The sequence below is a fragment of the Leptonotus elevatus genome, chromosome 19, assembly GCF_054856555.1.
Source record: "Leptonotus elevatus isolate MCC_2025b chromosome 19, RoL_Lele_1.0, whole genome shotgun sequence".
Lineage (NCBI taxonomy): Eukaryota > Metazoa > Chordata > Actinopteri > Syngnathiformes > Syngnathidae > Leptonotus > Leptonotus elevatus.
Genome location: NC_141257.1, coordinates 15,744,958 through 15,763,359, shown reverse-complemented (window position 1 = coordinate 15,763,359; position 18,402 = coordinate 15,744,958). Strand labels below are relative to the sequence as shown.

The window sequence follows — 18,402 nt, the reverse complement described above, 5'->3', positions numbered from 1 at the left end:
ACTAAGACATTAAATATACAAGTTGGTTTCGTTCTATTTTGGTTTTGTTCTATTTTAGAATCCTAGAAACCGTAGAATCCTAGAAACTGAAATCCTTGTATACGGAGTAACGTTACGATGAATTGAGCGCAACTGAGTGAAGACAAATAAGAGAAATATGAGTATAAGAAGTTCGAGTGGTTTTGATAAATTCTGAGTAAAACACAAGGTAGTTTCGTTCCATTATGGAATCCTAGAAATAATAAATCCTTGTGTTTCTGAGAAATTAAGGCTCGGACACTTTTGTTTGGGAATAAGCAAATGTTTTTGAATAAGAAAAAAGGCCTATGGATGTGGTACCACAATAAAATAAATTAAATGACATAATAAAAATAAAATAAATAATAATAATAAATAAATAAGGAAATAAGTAAATAAATAAAAACAAAATGAAGGTAGGGACAGTGATTGGTTCGATTTGCGGCAAATACCAAACCATTCTGAATGAGTGTGCTTGGTGAGTAAATCAGGAATGCATGTGACTGTGTGGGGAGTGAGAGAGAACTGTTTTTTTGTTTTTTTTAAATGGATGAGAAGTGTTGCGAGAATGGATGTTTTTTTACAATGTCTTCAACTGTGTGTTTGGTGATATTTATGAGAGAAATGGAAAAAAGGCTTATGTTGGAGGAGCGGCGGCTCTAGAGTTGACTGTTAAAATAAATAAATAAAAACATTGGGGGGCTGAACTGGTGGGTTGTCTCCAGGGGAAGGGTGAGGGAGAATGATGGGGAAATTATGGAAATGGCACTGCGGAGTTCGCAGCTACAGGCCTTTCGAATGAGGAAGTGGAAAACAGGTTGTACATTGCTCAGTTACAGAATTAAGTGGCAGAGTTAGTGTCATGTCCAGAATCTTTCAGGTGCCCACCCGAAGCAGAGGAATCTTCCAAAGGTCCAGTTCCCAAATCTTGCAGGCACCCATGTTAGCTAAAGTTGACCCACCCACTGATAACTGCTATGCTTTACAAACCTTTCTCTCCCACTGATGTGAGTGTGTGTTGATGCATAAAACATCCGCCTATGCAATCTGGGGGTGGCAATTTGCTTCAAGCAGTGCAGAGAGCGGTTACGGGACAAATGTTAATAGCAAGTGATATCCGTGTTCTTTTTATATAATTATGCCTGCTTTTATAGTTTAATATTTTAATGTAATTTTTTTAATTATTATTTTTTTTTTTTATTTATTTTTTTCTCCCTGATAATTAGGCTCTTAGGCGAGAAAATTATTTAACCTTTGTTTTTCCTCCCTGAGTGTGTCATTCCAGATCTAATATTGGCTCCCAAAGCAGATGAGGAGACTGCGGCTTTTGTTGATCGGGCCCTCACTGATTATACTCTGAAAACAGGACACGCCCCTACGGCCATTAACCTTGCATTCGCAAGTGTTCCGAGCAGCCATTTTGAAGGGCGTTCCCAAGTCTGTGGCACAGGCCATGGAGGCCAATCCAGATCTTCCCGGTACTGAGGTTGACCGGTGGTTGTCACATCTTAAACATCATTTAAGGAGACATACTAAAGAAAAAGAGTCAGTTGCAAAATTTGAAAAAGCAGGAAGAAAAAAAACACTCTTGCTGTGATCTCATCTCCCTCTGTCGATTCCGAGAGCATGATGTATCAAGCAGGTTCATTCATGAGTCAAAGTGTGCCCCCTGGCCTAACATGTGCTTCAATTGTGGGCGGCCTGGTCTTTGGGCCCGCGATTGCAGACAGCGACCTCTAGCGTCTGGGTGGAGAGGCAGAGGCCAACAAACTGCACGCCGCAGCAACAACATTCCCCTGTGCCAAACCAACAGTATCTGCCTCTATCTGGTGGACAGTTTCTACAATGATGGTGCCCTGAATCCACATGCTCAGTGACTGTTCAATGTTTTTGTGTTTGCACCTAACTGTCCAGTCAATCTTTTGGGCAGAGATCTCCTCATCGCCACATGCCCTCTCATCAAATGCAGCCCTGATGGACTTATCCTGGAATTTTCGGATGATAACGCCTACTGCTGTTCTGTCTCCAGTGCCACCTCCCAGTTCCTGCTTGTTGAACAATGCCCTGTGGCATGCGCCCATCTACTGGGCACGAGTGGATATAGACTCCAGTTGTTGGCTCGAATCTGAGCACTTTTGGACTCTCTGGTCACCTTGGGTTCGTAACCTCAGATCTTATGATATGGTAACTGATTGTATGCATTGCACTCTGTACTATGACAGATCAGGGGATGAGATCTATAGCGAGGCATTTCAGGAAATTGAAAACAACATATGGGAATTGAACATGGGTGGTTTGTTTGCAGGCCACTGATTGGCAAGATTTATTTCACTCTTAAATTGCTCTATTTTCCCATCACATGATGCTTATAACACATTTTACCCACTTCCGTTTTGGAGCACCAGCTTCTGGATTGGCACCATGGACGTGAAACAACCGACAGCGATTTTGCTGGTTATCTTTTAGATTTTTTTTCCCCACATCGCTGTGGTCCATGAATCCCACTGATGTTGATCTCTGTAACGTCTCACCTGTTGTGTTTCAGATGAAACCAGGACAAATATATGTTCCCCAATACTCTGTAAAAGAGGCTGGGATGATTGGCATTTCGGAAACAATTGACGGTTTGCTCAAAGCAGGAGTGTTGTGTGAAATTTCCGGCTCTGATTATAACACGCTTATTTTACCCATTGAGAAGAAAGATATTAGAAAGTTTCGTATGATTTATGACCTGCGAGAGGTTAATACGGCCGTCTTAACTCCTACTTTTTCTGTCTCAAATTGCATCAACCCACACTCATTTCACTTGCATTGACCTGACTAATGCTTTCTTTTGCATTCCACTTCACCCAATTTTTTGCTTTCACTTGGAATGGTGTTTGCTACTCCTCCAATCGCCTGCCTCAAGGCTTTGTCCTTTCACCTGGACTCTTCAACGACTGTCTTCACCAGTTGCTGTCTCCACTTGAACTGCCCCCTGTTGTTCTCCTGGTGCAGTATGTGGATGACCTCTTGCTGACAGCTCCATCTGAAACTTCTTGTCTTGAAGCCACCAGGTCTCTGCTCTTCATCTCCTTGAAACAGCATCTTTCCACTGCTGCAGCTCTTGTGATTCCTGATTACAGTCGCATGTTCTATCTGGATGTTTCTGAAAAGACCTGCAGTGTTTTTGCTGCCCTTTATCAGAAGGGGGAAGGAGGAAGTCAACAAGTTTGTCTGTATGCATCAATTCCACTGGAAAATTATGCACACATGACAGTTCATGTTGCATTAAAAGAATGGTAGCGAAACGATTTCCAAACTGTAACCGGTACACCCATTAAACATCAGGATGATATTCTTAAATTGTGGGATGCTTTAATGCTCCCATCAGCGGTGGCAGTAAAAAAAAAAAAATATTATTTTATTTTATTATTTTTTTTAATGTAAAGGTTACTCTTGAACTAATGATTTTGTATCAGCAGGAAACAAATTAGCAGATCAAGCAGCAAAAAAGGTTGCGGGGTACCGACCTACACTCCAACTAACTGTAAGTGAGTCTGAATGTGAAAATCCACAGGAGGTGATAACAGAAACAGTTAAGCTGTGGCAGGAAAAAGTAAGTCCAGAAGAAAAAAAAAGTGTGTGGATGTCCAAACAAACATGTATAAGCAGTAGAAAAGGCATTGGGATTAAAACACATTTGGTTCAGTGTATTATCCCCAATACCAAGGACAGGTTGAGCGAATGAATAGAAATATTAAAGAAAAATTGGCTAAAGCACTGGCCTCATCCAATTTTAATTTGCTACAAGCTCTTCCTGTTGCATTAATGAATATGCGAATGTCACTTAACTCAGCCAAAGGCTGTACTCTGTCACACCAACAAACCATTTCCGGCTCCAACAGCTCCATTGGAAGAGACGCACGTTCCAGGACCTCCAGAACTCAAACAACTAACATTTACTAACTCCCAGCTATGTGGGCTTGGGGGAAAGGGGGTGGTGGTACCGCCCTTCAAGATAGTATAAGAATGTTGCAAGTCCTCTGAATCGGGGCACTTGTGATGAGAATCAGCCATTTGTCTGTCATTCATAAATGACCGGAATATTCTGTAAAATAAAACCTTCGAAGGAACTGTTCACCGATCTCCAGTCTCTATTCAGAAAATCAACATTCTCTCTACCCGAAAAACAACGAACACGCGGAAGACAAAGATGTCTTCTAACATGGTGAAACCGAGTCTTCCTCACTGTATACATGGGCGCCATATCATTAGGGAGGTGCAACGTGTCCGCTTTGGTGATCGCTCTTATTGTGCCCATGTCTTGTCATACGTGCTTCCTTGTGTAAATGACTCCTCCATGGTAACATAGTAAACTGTTTTTTTTGTTAGCCGGTGTTTGTTTGCTGTTGTTGAGTTCCTCCCGTATGGAGTGTGTGAGGACATGACTGGCAGAGCTAACGCTACGGAAGCCCATGGGGGGCGAAAGCCGCGGGCGCGGCGCAACGAGAGGGGGAAGAAAAACATTGATTTTATAATTTTTTTAATCATTCACAACAAAACACTCAAATTAATTAAAAAATCAATTTATCTGTCAGATAACAAAAGCAGTGCTCAAGCAAGAAGGAAATTCACTTTGGGACTTTTAGTTCCTAAATACACGTTAAACATCTTGGAATTCAGCAGAGGCATGCGTCGAGCAATTCGTACCAAACAAAACAAGATGGTCATCAAGACATTTGTCAGCTTGAACATTGTAAGATGAATACATACTCGTACTGTACTGTGCTTAATGATGCAGTAAGTGTTAAATCACACTTGAATGTCTTCTTGAGATAACACTCCCTTAACCGGACATTATCTAATTTATTTATTGTTGTTATTGCAGTACAATAATAAATACATAAAAGTTCAGTCATAAGTCCAAGTGTCATCGATTGAAGTCTGACACAAAAGCACAGCCCCAGGCTCTCCTGAGAGTGAACGTTGGAAACTTGAGACTGAGACTGTCTTTGCAAAGACCATGGCTAGCCGAGTTGAGGAAGCTCTCCACTGTCCGACCTGTTTGGAGGTCTTTAAAGATCCTGTCATGCTGCCGTGTAGTCACAGCTTCTGTCACAGGTGTGTGCGCCAGTGGTGGAAGGAAAAAAGAAATCGCTCGTGTCCAGTCTGTAAGACGGTTTGTAGATCTATAAGTCTTCGTACGAAATTGGCACTCAGGGATGTGTGTGAGGCCTTTTCAAAAGCCTCAGTGGAGTCGGAGGACAACTGCATCTTGCACAAGAAGAAACTTCAACTCTTCAATTTGGACCAACAGGAGCTTGTGTGCCACATTTGTAGAGATGCAGAAGTCCACGCTGGCCACACGGCCCGTCCTCTCAAAGAAGTTGTGAAAGGTCACTGTAGTGTTTTTGTCTGACATTAACAACACTGAGCACACCAGACTTGCATCTCGTTTATTGCCGCCTTTTTATTTCTCCCTCTTCCTGCGTACATAAAGTCACTTACAATTACGTCATCACGTAACAGACGTACACTCAGGAATGCCATACATTACATCCCAACCATTACTATCTTGCTCAATACTCTTATGCAGGTGACAATAAAAAACATTATGTCCTAAATTGTACTTGCCGTTTTAGTTAAAGTAATATTCTCACAACTTTTTTTTATTTTTAAACTTAAACCAAAATTCGATCAACACTTTTTTTCCAGTCAAACATTTGTTAAACAAACTTTCTTTCCTCAAACATCACAAACATAACCTACTGGCGAGGGGTGGACTACCCTGCCAGGATAGACACGTGCCGTAGTTTATTCTGCTCCACTATGGCACCGTCTATCTAAAACCCATGAAAGACCATGAGATGTGTCGGCAACCACTTGGTTCTCTGAGATCTACTCTGTTGAGGATCTTCATTTGGTGCTATTTGTGCAGGTTGAGCGTCCACGCTTTCTCCAGTAATGCTGATGTGCACTAATGTCTATTTTTCACAGCTTCACGAATGACACGTGCTGCATCATTTTCTTGCCCTCTTTTTCCAGAATGACTGATTGTCCTTTCCTTTCCTCCACAGTGTAAGGTTCACGTTCAAACGGAGTTGAAAGATGTTTCTGTTTTTGGTGGCGAAGCAGGACCTTGCCTCCTTTCTTCAAAGCACTTTGTTTCACTCTCCTGACTTTATCTGTATGTATGCATCCCTTCTCCTTCTTCTCAGCATCAGTGATGCGGCATCAGCGTCCTCCAAATAATGTGGACGTAGCCGCAGGGCCAGGTCAGGAAGTTTGGTAATGATTTGTCGATTGAATAGCAACTCTGCCGGGGTGCGTCTCGTGACACAGTGGGGCGTGCTGCGATAGGCCATGAGGAAGACTTGAAGCTCATTTCGCCAGTCTTTCTAGGTGAGCTGCTCGTATGGTCTTACAAGGCGTCCTGTTCTGCCTTTCAACCTCAATACTCTCGTGTCTTTTTGTTGGACGGGTGTTTACACGTTCGATTGGACCTATGTGCAGAAGTCCTAGCTTAACAGCACTTTTTCGCCCCAGCACACAAATACGTGCTTCTCTGATCACTTGTATTTTCACCGTGACAAATTCTGATCCTTTAGCTGCTTTCAAATTAGCACTGAAAATCCCTTTTACATGAAGTGGTGTTTTTGAGCCAAATGGATTTACTTCCTTCTCTGGTCGCTTTAACTTGAGATCAAATTTGGATTTTAACTCATCAAACTTGGCAACAGTCACAATATTGCACGTAGCCCCTGAGTCTATCAACATTTCAACTGGCTCATCATTTATTAGCACTGTTAATATTGCATCCTGAGCACTGCCTGTGACTGTAAACACATGCTCAGTGTCACTGTCATTAAGGTCTTTGGATGTAGTTGCAACTCTATTGACTTAGTGGGATTTCTTCATTCTACACATTTTAGCAAAGTGTCCTTCTTTGCCACAATTATTTAATTTTTTACATTTTTTATCTTTGGCCACTGTACCCTTCACGGCCACAACTGTAACATGTCTTGTGGGTATCATGGGTTGCTTGTTCCTGACTTGCACTGAATCTGGGTTTCACAGGTTTTCCTCTCCTTTTAGCAAGTGTATGTGCATTGATTGTTACTTTTTCCATTTTTGCAGCTTGCTGACTTGCATCGCGCTCTTTGCCGCCTTTTTCTTTCTCTTCCTGCATTCACATCACTTACAATTACATCATCACGTACCAGACGTACATTAAGGAATGCCATACACTACAAGTGGTTAGCACGCTCCCCCTGTGAGCAGCAGGCTCTGGTTTGCAACCCACTCACAGTCATCTTTTTTTCCCCTTCTTTCTTTCTTCCCTTTTCTCCCCTCCTCCTCCTCTACGATTTCTTGCGGCAAGGAGACGTTTTGTTGTATATATATATATATATATATATATAGTATATCCATTTTCTTAACCGCTTATCCTCACAAGGGTCGCGGGGGGCGCTGGAGCCTATCCCTGCTGACTTCGGGCAGTAGTACACCCTGAACTGATTGCCAGCCAATCGCATTATTATTATTATTATTTTCATTTTCATTTTCATTTTCATTTTCATTTAGTTAATTAATAAATTTTGAGGGGGTGGGGGGAGAAAAAGAAATGTGTATGTTGTATATCTTCTTTTTATTACTTTATTAAAGTGGGGGGGGAAAGATTTTTCTTTTTTATGTATGACAAAATTATTCACCCACAAGAAAAATATATATATAACCCCGTTTTTAAAATGTTTAGAAACTAATTTGACAAATATATTAAGTCATTAAAATTGATTAAAATACTAAAAGTACAAATCATATACAGCATCCTGAAGGAATTCCCCCTTGTATTGAGTTGAATATGTCCTGGTTTTATGGTTGTGAAGTAAATGTACCGTGCTATTATTATTATTATTATTATTATTATTATTATTATTATTATTATTATTATTATTATTATTATTAATTTATTTATTTATTTATTTTTGAATTAACAAATATAATAAACCTAGTCGTACATATGACAAAAGGCCTACATTAACTTTGACTGCCAGACGTTTTCAGAAAAGGGATGCCGTCAGTGCCAGCCGATTTAAGCATTTTGACTGATCTTTCAAGGTCCACAGAAAATGTACTGTTTGGACTATGGAAACACACATACTACCAAATGAAATATTGGACTTTCATCTTTCATCAGAAAAAAAAAGTTTGTTTCTACCTTATTCCGTTCTTTAGTAATCAACAATAGAAAGTGGTTAATTTCATCCGATTTCGCTTGTTTTGGACTCAAATACGGAGAAATCAAGCTTTTAGTGAAACGATATTATTTCATGCATTCTAGTGAGTTTTACACTTCTTTTTGTCCATGAATGATGCCACAAACACCTAAATAGTGCTTTACTTCTATAAAACACTACCACCAAGAATGAAAAAGTGTTTTTTGATAGCAAAATACGTTTATTTACATTCAACAGTGTAACAATTTGACAACAATTTGGCAAACTATTTACAAATGTGTGCAACTGTGGTGCTATTTACAAATATGTGGATGTTTCAACGACAGTTTTTCTTTTTGTTTTTTCTCCCCTGCGTGCAAGGAGACACAACAGCATTTGCACAACAGATTGCCTCTTCGCGTACAAAAGCTCCACTTTCTTGCAGGCCGTTATATACTGCAGTGTGTGTTGCCATCAAGCTTAATATCAGGATCATGCTACGGTTACGTTACGGTGGTGTTACGTCTGGCTTCCTCATGTCCTTCAGTTGCTACACCGGGTTGTAAGAGATGTTCTGATCCATTTTATCCACTCCATTCATGGTGGCATCGTAGTCCAGAAACAGTGTCTTCTCCGTGATCAGACTGTACCCGCTCCTCCGATGAATATGCATTGGACTCGGGGTACTCTTCATTGTCCGACAAAATGTCCGCATGTGGAGATCCGGCGTTATCAGAGCTAGCCGGTGATGCTTTATGACGTGAGAATAAAGGCCGCGTCCAACTGTGGCGTCCAACTGTGGCGTCAACCTCGGGATTCACCATCATCATCATCATCATCATCAATGCATTGGTCGATGCTTTTCGACAACTCTCGAATGTCCGATTGTGTAGAAGTACCCGGTCGGTTATTGTGCGCGTTTTCCAGCGTTAGCAACGCTAGCCGCGCTAGCCGCGCTTAGCCGGTGAGGCTTCCAACTTTGGCGTCAAGCTCGGAGTCATCATCATCGTCGACATCAATGCGCTTTTTAGTATTGATCGATGCTTTCCGTCTTTGAAAAAAATGCTCAAGCGTGAGCTGCTTGCAACCGGTTGCTTCATCAGCCATTGTGGCTTCATCAGCCATTGTCTCCTCAACACTCTAGCTCCGCCTCACGCCTTCTACTGACGCCCACGGTGGGCGGCCCATCCAACCTTGTGCAAAGAGAGTCATCGCTGCCATCTAGGGGCCAAAACGAGTCCTTATACTAACCAGATCTGCCTGATACTTTCAGCACAGCTGCCCAAGGCTTTCCGCCACCCGTTTCCAAAAAAAAACAAAAAAAACATAGTGAACGTCTTTTAACGTCCTCGGCGCCCTTCCGTAGGTTTATGCTAAACGTTTTATAACGTTTATGGCGGTCAAGTTAAAAAAATATATATGAAAAAATGGCAAACGCACTGGATTAATTAGATGCATGAGTAGAGACTAAAAACAAGAAACAACAATTTGTTTTGAACACACTAGCTTGGACAGTACACTTCTCAATATATCTTGAAATTGTCAAATATGCTCTGGAAAGAAGACACATGACTGATCTACCGTACTGCAAAATCAGTCAAATGTTATATTTTTGTAAAGGTAACAGATTTGTTCAGTTGCCACAGTCATCTCCACAAGATGGCGGTAATGCACCTACAATCTATTTGGCAACTGGTATTAACTGCCAAGAGAAGAAGACGAATCATCTGCGCATGTCTGTTTCTACATTAGTAAACAAAACGCAGTACTGTACAATCTACACACGACTCGCGAGTCTGCTGACGCATATAGGTAAATGTATTGCTCTCTCTAGTCTGTTCAGTTGGTTTGATGGGCTAATTGTATATGTAATATATATATTTAATATTGTATGTTTTTGGTATTGATTGGATTATGGTATTATTAGCCACCTGGCATCCAGCTAGCAAAAACATTAGCATCAGTCATAACATCGCAGATATAATTGTGATACGTTCAAATGACTGACAATGGATTGTGTATTTGTTTTTATATAGCGCAAACTCACCTACTCTCTGCCCTTACATTTTCATTCTTACAGTTTGCATTCAAATAACTGTTCCATTTGCCCAAACTATGTTAGGAAAAGAGCTTTTGTCTTCCCTGCCCCTTCTACATCTGACTTCCTACACAGCACTGGTAGAAACTAATTAAATTTATCTAATCGAATGACTTGAAAACCAGATTGAGAGCACATATTCTTCTATTGAAACTGTAACTTTTGCTTCCTCTTGGCCAGGACTCCCTTGAAAAAGTTTTTTTTATCTCAATGGGACATTCCTAGTTCTATAAAGGTTAATATATATATATATATATATATATATATATATATCTTTATGAAAGTCCATGATTTCAGTTATACCAACTGCTGTATACCATAATGAAATTAATCACATATTTTTTGCTGGCAAAATGCACAACCTATTCTCAGACTGCCACTGTTACATTTCCAGGTGTTACAATGGGCAAGTCATTTTCCCAGTTCCTGAAGCACACTGTGTATCACGAGGGTCAGGATGGCCTCACCTCTCACCTGGAAGACAGTCCAACAGAAGATGGGAAGAGTGGGGACGTTTCCCAATTTCCATATGTAGAGTTCACAGGGCGAGACAGTGTGACGTGTCCTACATGTCAGGGCACTGGGAGGATCCCGAGAGGTAACCCTTGCTTGTCGTCTTTTGAAGTAACTCTGAAGACTAAGTTAGTGTTAATTGTATATCATTGTGAAATTAAAGAACTAAGTAAATCCATTGTTGAAATAAAAATTTGTGGTCATGCTGTCAATTGTAGTGTTGTATGGAGAAGCTTCAGTACTTTTATTGTGTGTTGATGGAAATAAGGCTGTAAACAATATGTGGAAAAAGTGAAGCACTTAGAATACCTACTTTCCTGGTGCACTGTAAATCTGTAAATTCTCCTTGAATTTTCAATTACTATTATTTATTTATTTGTATTTTTTTACAGGACAGGAAAATCAACTTGTGGCATTAATTCCATACAGTGACCAAAGGCTTCGCCCGAGGAGGACGTATGTATATTTATTAATAGTATAGTTGTTCAGCGTGGTCATAGCTGCAGCAATATTTGTATGACTGGATTTGCGGATCTTTTCTTCATTCATTTCATGTAACATATAATGTGAGAGTGTGTTAAATTACCATATTTTTCGGGCTAAGGGTCACTCTACAGTATACCATAAGTCGAACCAGTCAAAAAATGCATCGTGAAAAAGGGGGGAAAAAACTAACATAAAAGTTGAGTTCCGGTTGGATCCGGAAATTCCACTTCCGACTACAGAAAAGTTTTTCTTTTTAGTTTAAAATGGCTTAGCTTAAGCCAAGAATCCTGCATCGCATTGTGGCCAAAGGTAGAATCTTGGTTGTTGTTTTTTTTGTGTCTTTTGGTGCTATCAAGAGTAAAATCCTTGTTGTGGTCAATTTATGAGTCACATTAAAGTAAATAGAAAATTGCGTACATATTTTTAAGTTATAAAAAGATAAAATTTCTGCCCTTAAGTGCATGTTATGCTTTGATACTCCTTTACCAACTAATAGTAGTCCTCACTTTACGAACACAATTGGTTCCGAGTGGTTGTTTATAAGTCGCATCATGTTAACTCATTTGCTCCCATAAACATATAAATACGTACTATTTTAAATATTTCCATGCTCCTTAAGACATATTTATACGTTTTTTAATGGGGGGTTTTATGCTAGAGCATACAGAAGGCTTTGATGCAGCCTCTGAACGGAAGAGAATGCTCGAAGCAATGGTAGTTATTGCAAAAAATGAGATCAACCAGGACCATGTTGCAAAAAGCTCATTTACCCACAGTTTTCAACAGATTTGTGAATAATGATAAAACTTAGTTATATTTTAATGCTAATTGCTGCAGATACAAATATACTTTTTTCCCTGATGAAAGAAGCCAGGTAGTGTTTATATCCTGCCAGATCTAATTGTCACATAACTGCTTAAAGATTAATTAATACAATACGAGGAAAACACAAACCTTAAGAAGTCAATGGCCCCCATACCTGTTTATGCTCTTGCAAATTGCATGAGTCAAAGTTCATTATTTTCTTCTGTGTGATTGATCCTCGTGTCGTAGAGGCAAAAAACTTCACCCATGATATGATAGCAGCCAGTTTGTGGCATAATGTGTTGTACATCGCAGGCAAATGTGTTGTTGAAATGTGTTGTTGATATATATATATATATATATATATATATATATATATATATATATATATATATATATATATATATATATATATATATATATATATATATATAATACATTAACAATACATATTTTAAAAATATATTGTCCCTTTAAAACAGCAATAATGTACAATTAATCGCAAGTTAACTATATAATTTGATTAATTGTAATTGAAAATTGTAATCAACTGACAGTTCTAATATATCAACAGTATATGCATATACTGTGTGCGTGCGTGTGTGTATTAGGGGTGTCAGGCGATTAACATTTTTTAATAATAATTAATCGCATTACTTCAATAGTTAACTTACAATTAATCACAAATTTTATATCTGTTCCAAATAAATAAAATGTACAATAAAATATGTTTTCCAAATATACAATAAAATGCACAATAAAATGTTTTTTTCTAAGTTTTCATACTCTTAACATAAAAGTGGAAAACATTTTAAAATAATAGAAATATGGCTGCATCTTTTAGTCATTGATACAGAAATTTCATAATAATTCATCAAATTTAGTTAAAATTAAAAAGATGTACTGAACTTTAAAAATGAGTGTAATATTGATTTTGGTTGAGGTCATTATTATTTTGCCACTAGATGGCATAATTGCATTTGTCAGACGTTGGTGACAGCTCAGTGCATTTTTCTTTTCATATTAAGAGCTATCTAAGCCTTAACAGTTAACATGAAGTAACTTATGAGATTATGCACATTTTTAAAATTGTAAAATACAACTTTCCCCAGTCTCCACAAATATATGCATTATTATTAAATTTATTACTGCTAATTTTGCTACGTTGCGACTGGAATTCCCCCAGTACAGACTTTCCAAGTAAGGGCGTTAAAAAAATTAATAATTTTGACACCCCTAATATGTATATGTGTGCATGTGTATACAGTATGACGTGGACATTAAATTAGTTTTAGGGTGCATTAAATTTGACTTGCTTTCTTCTTTTTTTTTAAGAGCTCAGTATTGTTCATTCGGTAATGTCATCATCATTGCTATTTTTTTAATTTATTTTTTATTAATTTTTTATTTTGAATGGGTATGTGCGTGCGTGCGAGTGTGTATTCGTTAGTTCACCAAAAACCTAAAAAATCCCATACCGTTCACCTAAACCGAACACCGCCGTCAGGAGACCCGAGGAAGGACCAAAGAAAAGAAAGGAAAGTGAAATCCAGCACTGACCAGACACCACCCACCGGGCCGCCAACCAGAGTTCTTCACCAACCCCAGAAACATCTAAATTCCAATAAATCAGGGAGACCTCAAGAGACCAAAGGAGAGACTGAGGAAAGGAAGGAAGGACAGATGAAGCAGAGTGCGATCCATAGACACCAGCCTCCACCGATTCAATGACCTGAGGAAGAAGCAGATTGTGTCTGAGTTTCGATAGATGCTGGTGTGGTGGATCTGGCATGCATGAAAATCTCCACCAAAGAGGGGAGCCGTCGACCCCCGCCAGGACAGAGCAAGCGCAACACCTCAGGGCCCCCCAGGCCGCGGCAGCGCCAAAGGACGACCTCTGGGCCCCGCCAGGGCCACCGGCCGGAGAGCAAACCCAGCAGGAGCGCCCCCCACACCAACACGGCTCGCGCCCCCAACCCAACGCAGCAGGACGGGGCACTGCAGGCCCGCCAGGCACCCCACCGGTCCACAGCCCCCGCTCCCCCCACGACCCCTCCTCCCCCCATCCACCCCAACACAGCCCCAGCCGCCCCCAGGCCCCCAAGCCCCCAGACACCCCACCCCACCCCCCAACAAAGCCGCCCACCCCGACCAACCGGCAGGCCCCGACCCCCAGTCCCCGGGGACCCCCGCACCCAGGCATCGGCGCCGAAGAGGGGCCGGACAGCGGAGCGGAGAGGGCACCTGCGCCCACCCCACCCCCCGCCGCGTGGAGGGACGGAACACCGGGGGCAGAAGGGGAGATGGGGGCACCGGAGGACGGCCGGCACCCCCGAACCCCAGGCCCAGCGGGGAAAGGCCCCGGTCGTTACTCCAGTATTCTTAGTGAAAGCTAACCCCTGTTACTGAGTCCGCCAGCTCGCCGACTGGCGAACTCTACCCCTAAACCTTGAATGTGACCCCACCCAGTGTATATACAAGTGTGTGTGTGTGTGTGTGTGTGTGTGTGTGTGTGTGTGTGTGTGTGTTTGCCTTTGTGTATTATGAGGACATGTCACCTGAATACACGCAACACTGCGAGGACATTTTGAATTATGAGGACACAGCCCATGTCCTCATAATTCATTCAATGCAGAAGTGCTTCTAGGGCTGTAGAAGGCTTAAATCCAAAGTTTTAGCCAATGTCCTTGTAAACCATAATTACATGAATTTGTGTATTTTTGTGTATTTGATGACGCCCCCTGTAGGAAGGTCCTCGTAATGCACCACTTCATGAATTATTCACACCAGTGTATATTTCACAGCATTTGATTGGCTGACCGTCACCTGTCCCCACAATTACGCACATGTCCCCATAATTCCGTTTTTTCTCAAAATGCTGTGTATTGTGAATGTTTGTCTGTAGACGCAGAGCCTTTTTTTTTTTTGCAGCCACCAATTCCTAAGTAGATAAATTAAATAATGAAATACACTATGACATTTAATTATATATTTCAGCATTTAATTCTTGCAGTGGTTGTTTATTTGAAAATATACAATGGTTAACAGCTGTTTATCACATCACTTTGAACAGCTGGAGGCAGAGACAGAGAAACTGTCAGTGCCGTATATTGATTCATCATTTAACATCCCACCCTGCCTTTACAATGTAACATCTTTCTGTACACCAGTGGCCAAATGTTTTGAGAATGACATTGATTTTCTAAAAATCTCCAGTGCTGACTTATTATTATTGTTTTTTTATGATGGCAATTTGCATGTACTCCAGAATGTTATAGTGATTAGATGAATTGCAAAGTCCCTATTTGCCATGAAAATTAAAGTAATTTCCTTTAGTGACCTTACAAACTTTAAGTGAAGAAGGCTTCAGGGCACCCAAGAAAATCCAGCAAATGCCAGGACTATCTCCCAAAGTTGATTCAGCTGCGGGATAAGGACATCACCACCAGTGTAGAGCTTGCTCAGGAATGGCAGTAAGCAGGTATGAGTGCATCTACACCCATGGTGAGGGAGTAAGACTTTTGGAGGATGGCCTGGTGTGACCAGTGAAAAGGGGATTCCATAAATACAGACCAAAATAAGAAAAAGAGAGTTATTTTCTCTGATTAACCCCCTTTCCAAATGTTTGGGGCATCCGGAAAAATGCTTGTCTGGAGAAGAAAAGGTGAGCGCTACCATCAGTCCTGCTTCATGCCAAAAGGAAAGCATCATGTGACCATTCATTTGCAGGGTTGCTTCTCAGCCAAGGAATTGGGCTCGCTCACAATTTTGCCAAAAAACACATGCATCCATTACTAAAGTATAGTACTAAAACATCCTCGGACAGCAACTGTATGACAGCAGCAAGGTTATTTTATTTACTAAAGCAAAAAAACATTTTCGTTAATGAAAAAAAAAACCTTTTTAAAAAACTGAAACTGAAATCACATTTTATGATTACAAAATTATCTATAATTCTAGCAATAATATCCTTTGTTTTCGTCTGTGGTAATTCATTTAATATATGAGCCTTTGGGGTTCATTTTAAATGTGATCTATTTTTTTTTATTGACACTGTAAATCATAGAACAATAGCCACTCTTATCAACAAAGTTCATAATCCAACGACTGAACCAATTTGTTGATTTGAACGGGATTTATTATATTGCCCTGAGTACGGAAGTGACGTCATCTAGCAGCCCCGATAGAGAACCGCCCCCGGCTCTATTTACTTCACGAGATGTGATGGCGTGTAGCTGTGCTAATGAGGTAGGTTTGAAGCTCGAATTTTTCCTGTTGTTGTTGGTCGCTTGTGTACATTGCTCCCTCTTTCGCGAAAATGATTTATAATGCAAGTCCAGTGTAAGTGCAGCTAAGCTTACGTTAGCATACCTAACCATCTGTTGATTATGATGGATGCAGCTAATTATTTAGAATTGCTACGCTTCTGTTAGCGATGGTTAGCATAGCAGAGCTAACCGTCTGTTGAGTAAGATGAATGCTAATTGCAATTTTTAAGAGGAAAGCAATAACAGGCTGGTTTTTGATGTGAAAATATACAATGGCTTAGTATTACCAGTACAGTATAAATGAAGTATTGGTAAATTGCTGCATTTGTGTTTACTTAAATTTGTTCTTTCAATAGAAATATTTCAGTAAAGTCTGTTAGTGTTCATTACATTTAATTTATGCAAATATTTAGCAGAGCTGTGCTATCCACTGTATTTTATTTTCGTTGGCACATTTACTGCACACTGCACAGGCTATTATGGTACACTGTGACTTTCAGTGTACCATAATTACCATACCATAAACTTCAAGACATCTGCACCAAATTACCTATCAAACTGATTGAAACTCATTTTTTTCTATAGCTTTAGATCATTATCTTCAGTGAGACATGTCAGTCATGAGGCCACAGAGGGCAAAAGTTAAACCCAAAGAAGAGGTAGCATACTTTTCATCCTTAGGTAAAGACAAGAATGGCTTCACCATAAAATATATTAATTAATTCAAAGGTGAGTATTGGTAAAATATTCTTTAGTATGGGTCTAGTTTTCATTATTGTTATAATGAAATATTTCTGTTGTATCCTTTTTTCTTTGTAAGGTCGAGGAGTGTTCAGTTCCTGCTCCTTTCAGAAGAGAGACTTTCCTACTGAATATCGAGGAGAAGTTCTAAGCAAACAGGAACGTGAAAACAGGCTGAGAGTGTATCATGATGCCCGGAAGGTTTTCATGTTTGAATTTCGCTACAATGGAAAAACACTATGGTATGTTTATATGGTGTGTTGTCACACTTAATTTTGTTTTTTTGGGGGGATATCGTGCAAGGTTTGACAAAACATAAAAGATTAATTAAAACTCAAAAGCAAAAGTACATTCTTTTCTCAATATAATTTTTTTATTTTTTTTATTTCATTTTTTACAATATTGTGACTTGTTTTTTTATTTTACTTTTACAGTTATCGTGAGTATCGCTAACCTCACAATATCATGTTAATTATCATATCGTGATTTCTTATGACATTTGGATATTGTGTCATACATGTGACATACTAGAATTACTGGTCGCACATTCATGATTACATGAAATTATATTATAGCAGTCTAGTCTTAGTAAGAATTTAATTGTATTGGTATTTTTCTATTCATCTGCCCCAGGTTTCCACTGAAGCACAACCTGATGAAGACACAGCTATCAGACTGCGCCAAAGTTGACCAGGTGACTAGATTTCTTTTTGAATGTTGTTGAAATCAGTTTTCCGAAGCAAGACATTAGTGGAGGGTGGAGATACTAGGGCTGCACAATATGTGGAAAATATCTTGCCGCACGAATGACTCATGCAATATGTGTATTGCAAAGACGTGCAACAAATGAATATTGGATTAATTGTATACTTTAGTCTGAGGCTAAGCGATATGGCCAAAAAATAAAATAAAAAGTATTTTAAACCAACCATCCAGCATTCTGCCACCACTTGTGCAAAATTACAACTCACAATAACATCTGGATGTAACAGAACATAACAACAGCTTTTAATAATCCAGAAGACAAAATACATTTCACGATTTAGCAAGTTTTCAGGGGTTTGGAGTTACACATACAGTCCTCATAATTCATACTCTGGTATGGACACTCTGAGGACTGTGTGTTTTCTATTAATTGTTTCATTGTGAAAAATAGACGTCACCAATTTACACAAACCACTAGTGCTGACGGATTATTTATTTTTCAAATAGCAAATAAAATGTGTTTGCATTCACAATACTTTAACCTATTCATTGTTCTTTATGTACTGTAACT

General features: G+C 39.7%; 1 protein-coding gene and 1 long non-coding RNA gene across 3 annotated transcripts in view; both read left to right on the top strand.

The window, feature by feature from the left end:
- LOC147158155 (transmembrane protein 106B-like) overlaps window positions 1-18,402 on the top strand; it is an 85,125-nt gene that overhangs the window by 44,201 nt on the left and 22,522 nt on the right. The window contains exons 1-3 of one of the 2 annotated variants that reach the window (XM_086062076.1): window positions 9,995-10,028; window positions 10,709-10,912; window positions 11,220-11,283. In XM_086062076.1, the coding sequence (XP_085918202.1) occupies window positions 10,717-10,912; window positions 11,220-11,283 (260 nt within the window). In that variant the 5' untranslated portion in view covers window positions 9,995-10,028; window positions 10,709-10,716. Of the gene's footprint in view, window positions 1-9,994; window positions 10,029-10,708; window positions 10,913-11,219; window positions 11,284-18,402 lie in introns of those variants that run through there. The other variant, XM_086062075.1, reaches the window with a different exon arrangement.
- On the top strand, window positions 14,644-17,822 carry LOC147158156 (uncharacterized). The gene is made up of 4 exons (XR_015091345.1): window positions 14,644-16,365; window positions 16,971-17,114; window positions 17,206-17,368; window positions 17,760-17,822. It is a non-coding gene; the product is annotated as an uncharacterized LOC147158156 (long non-coding RNA).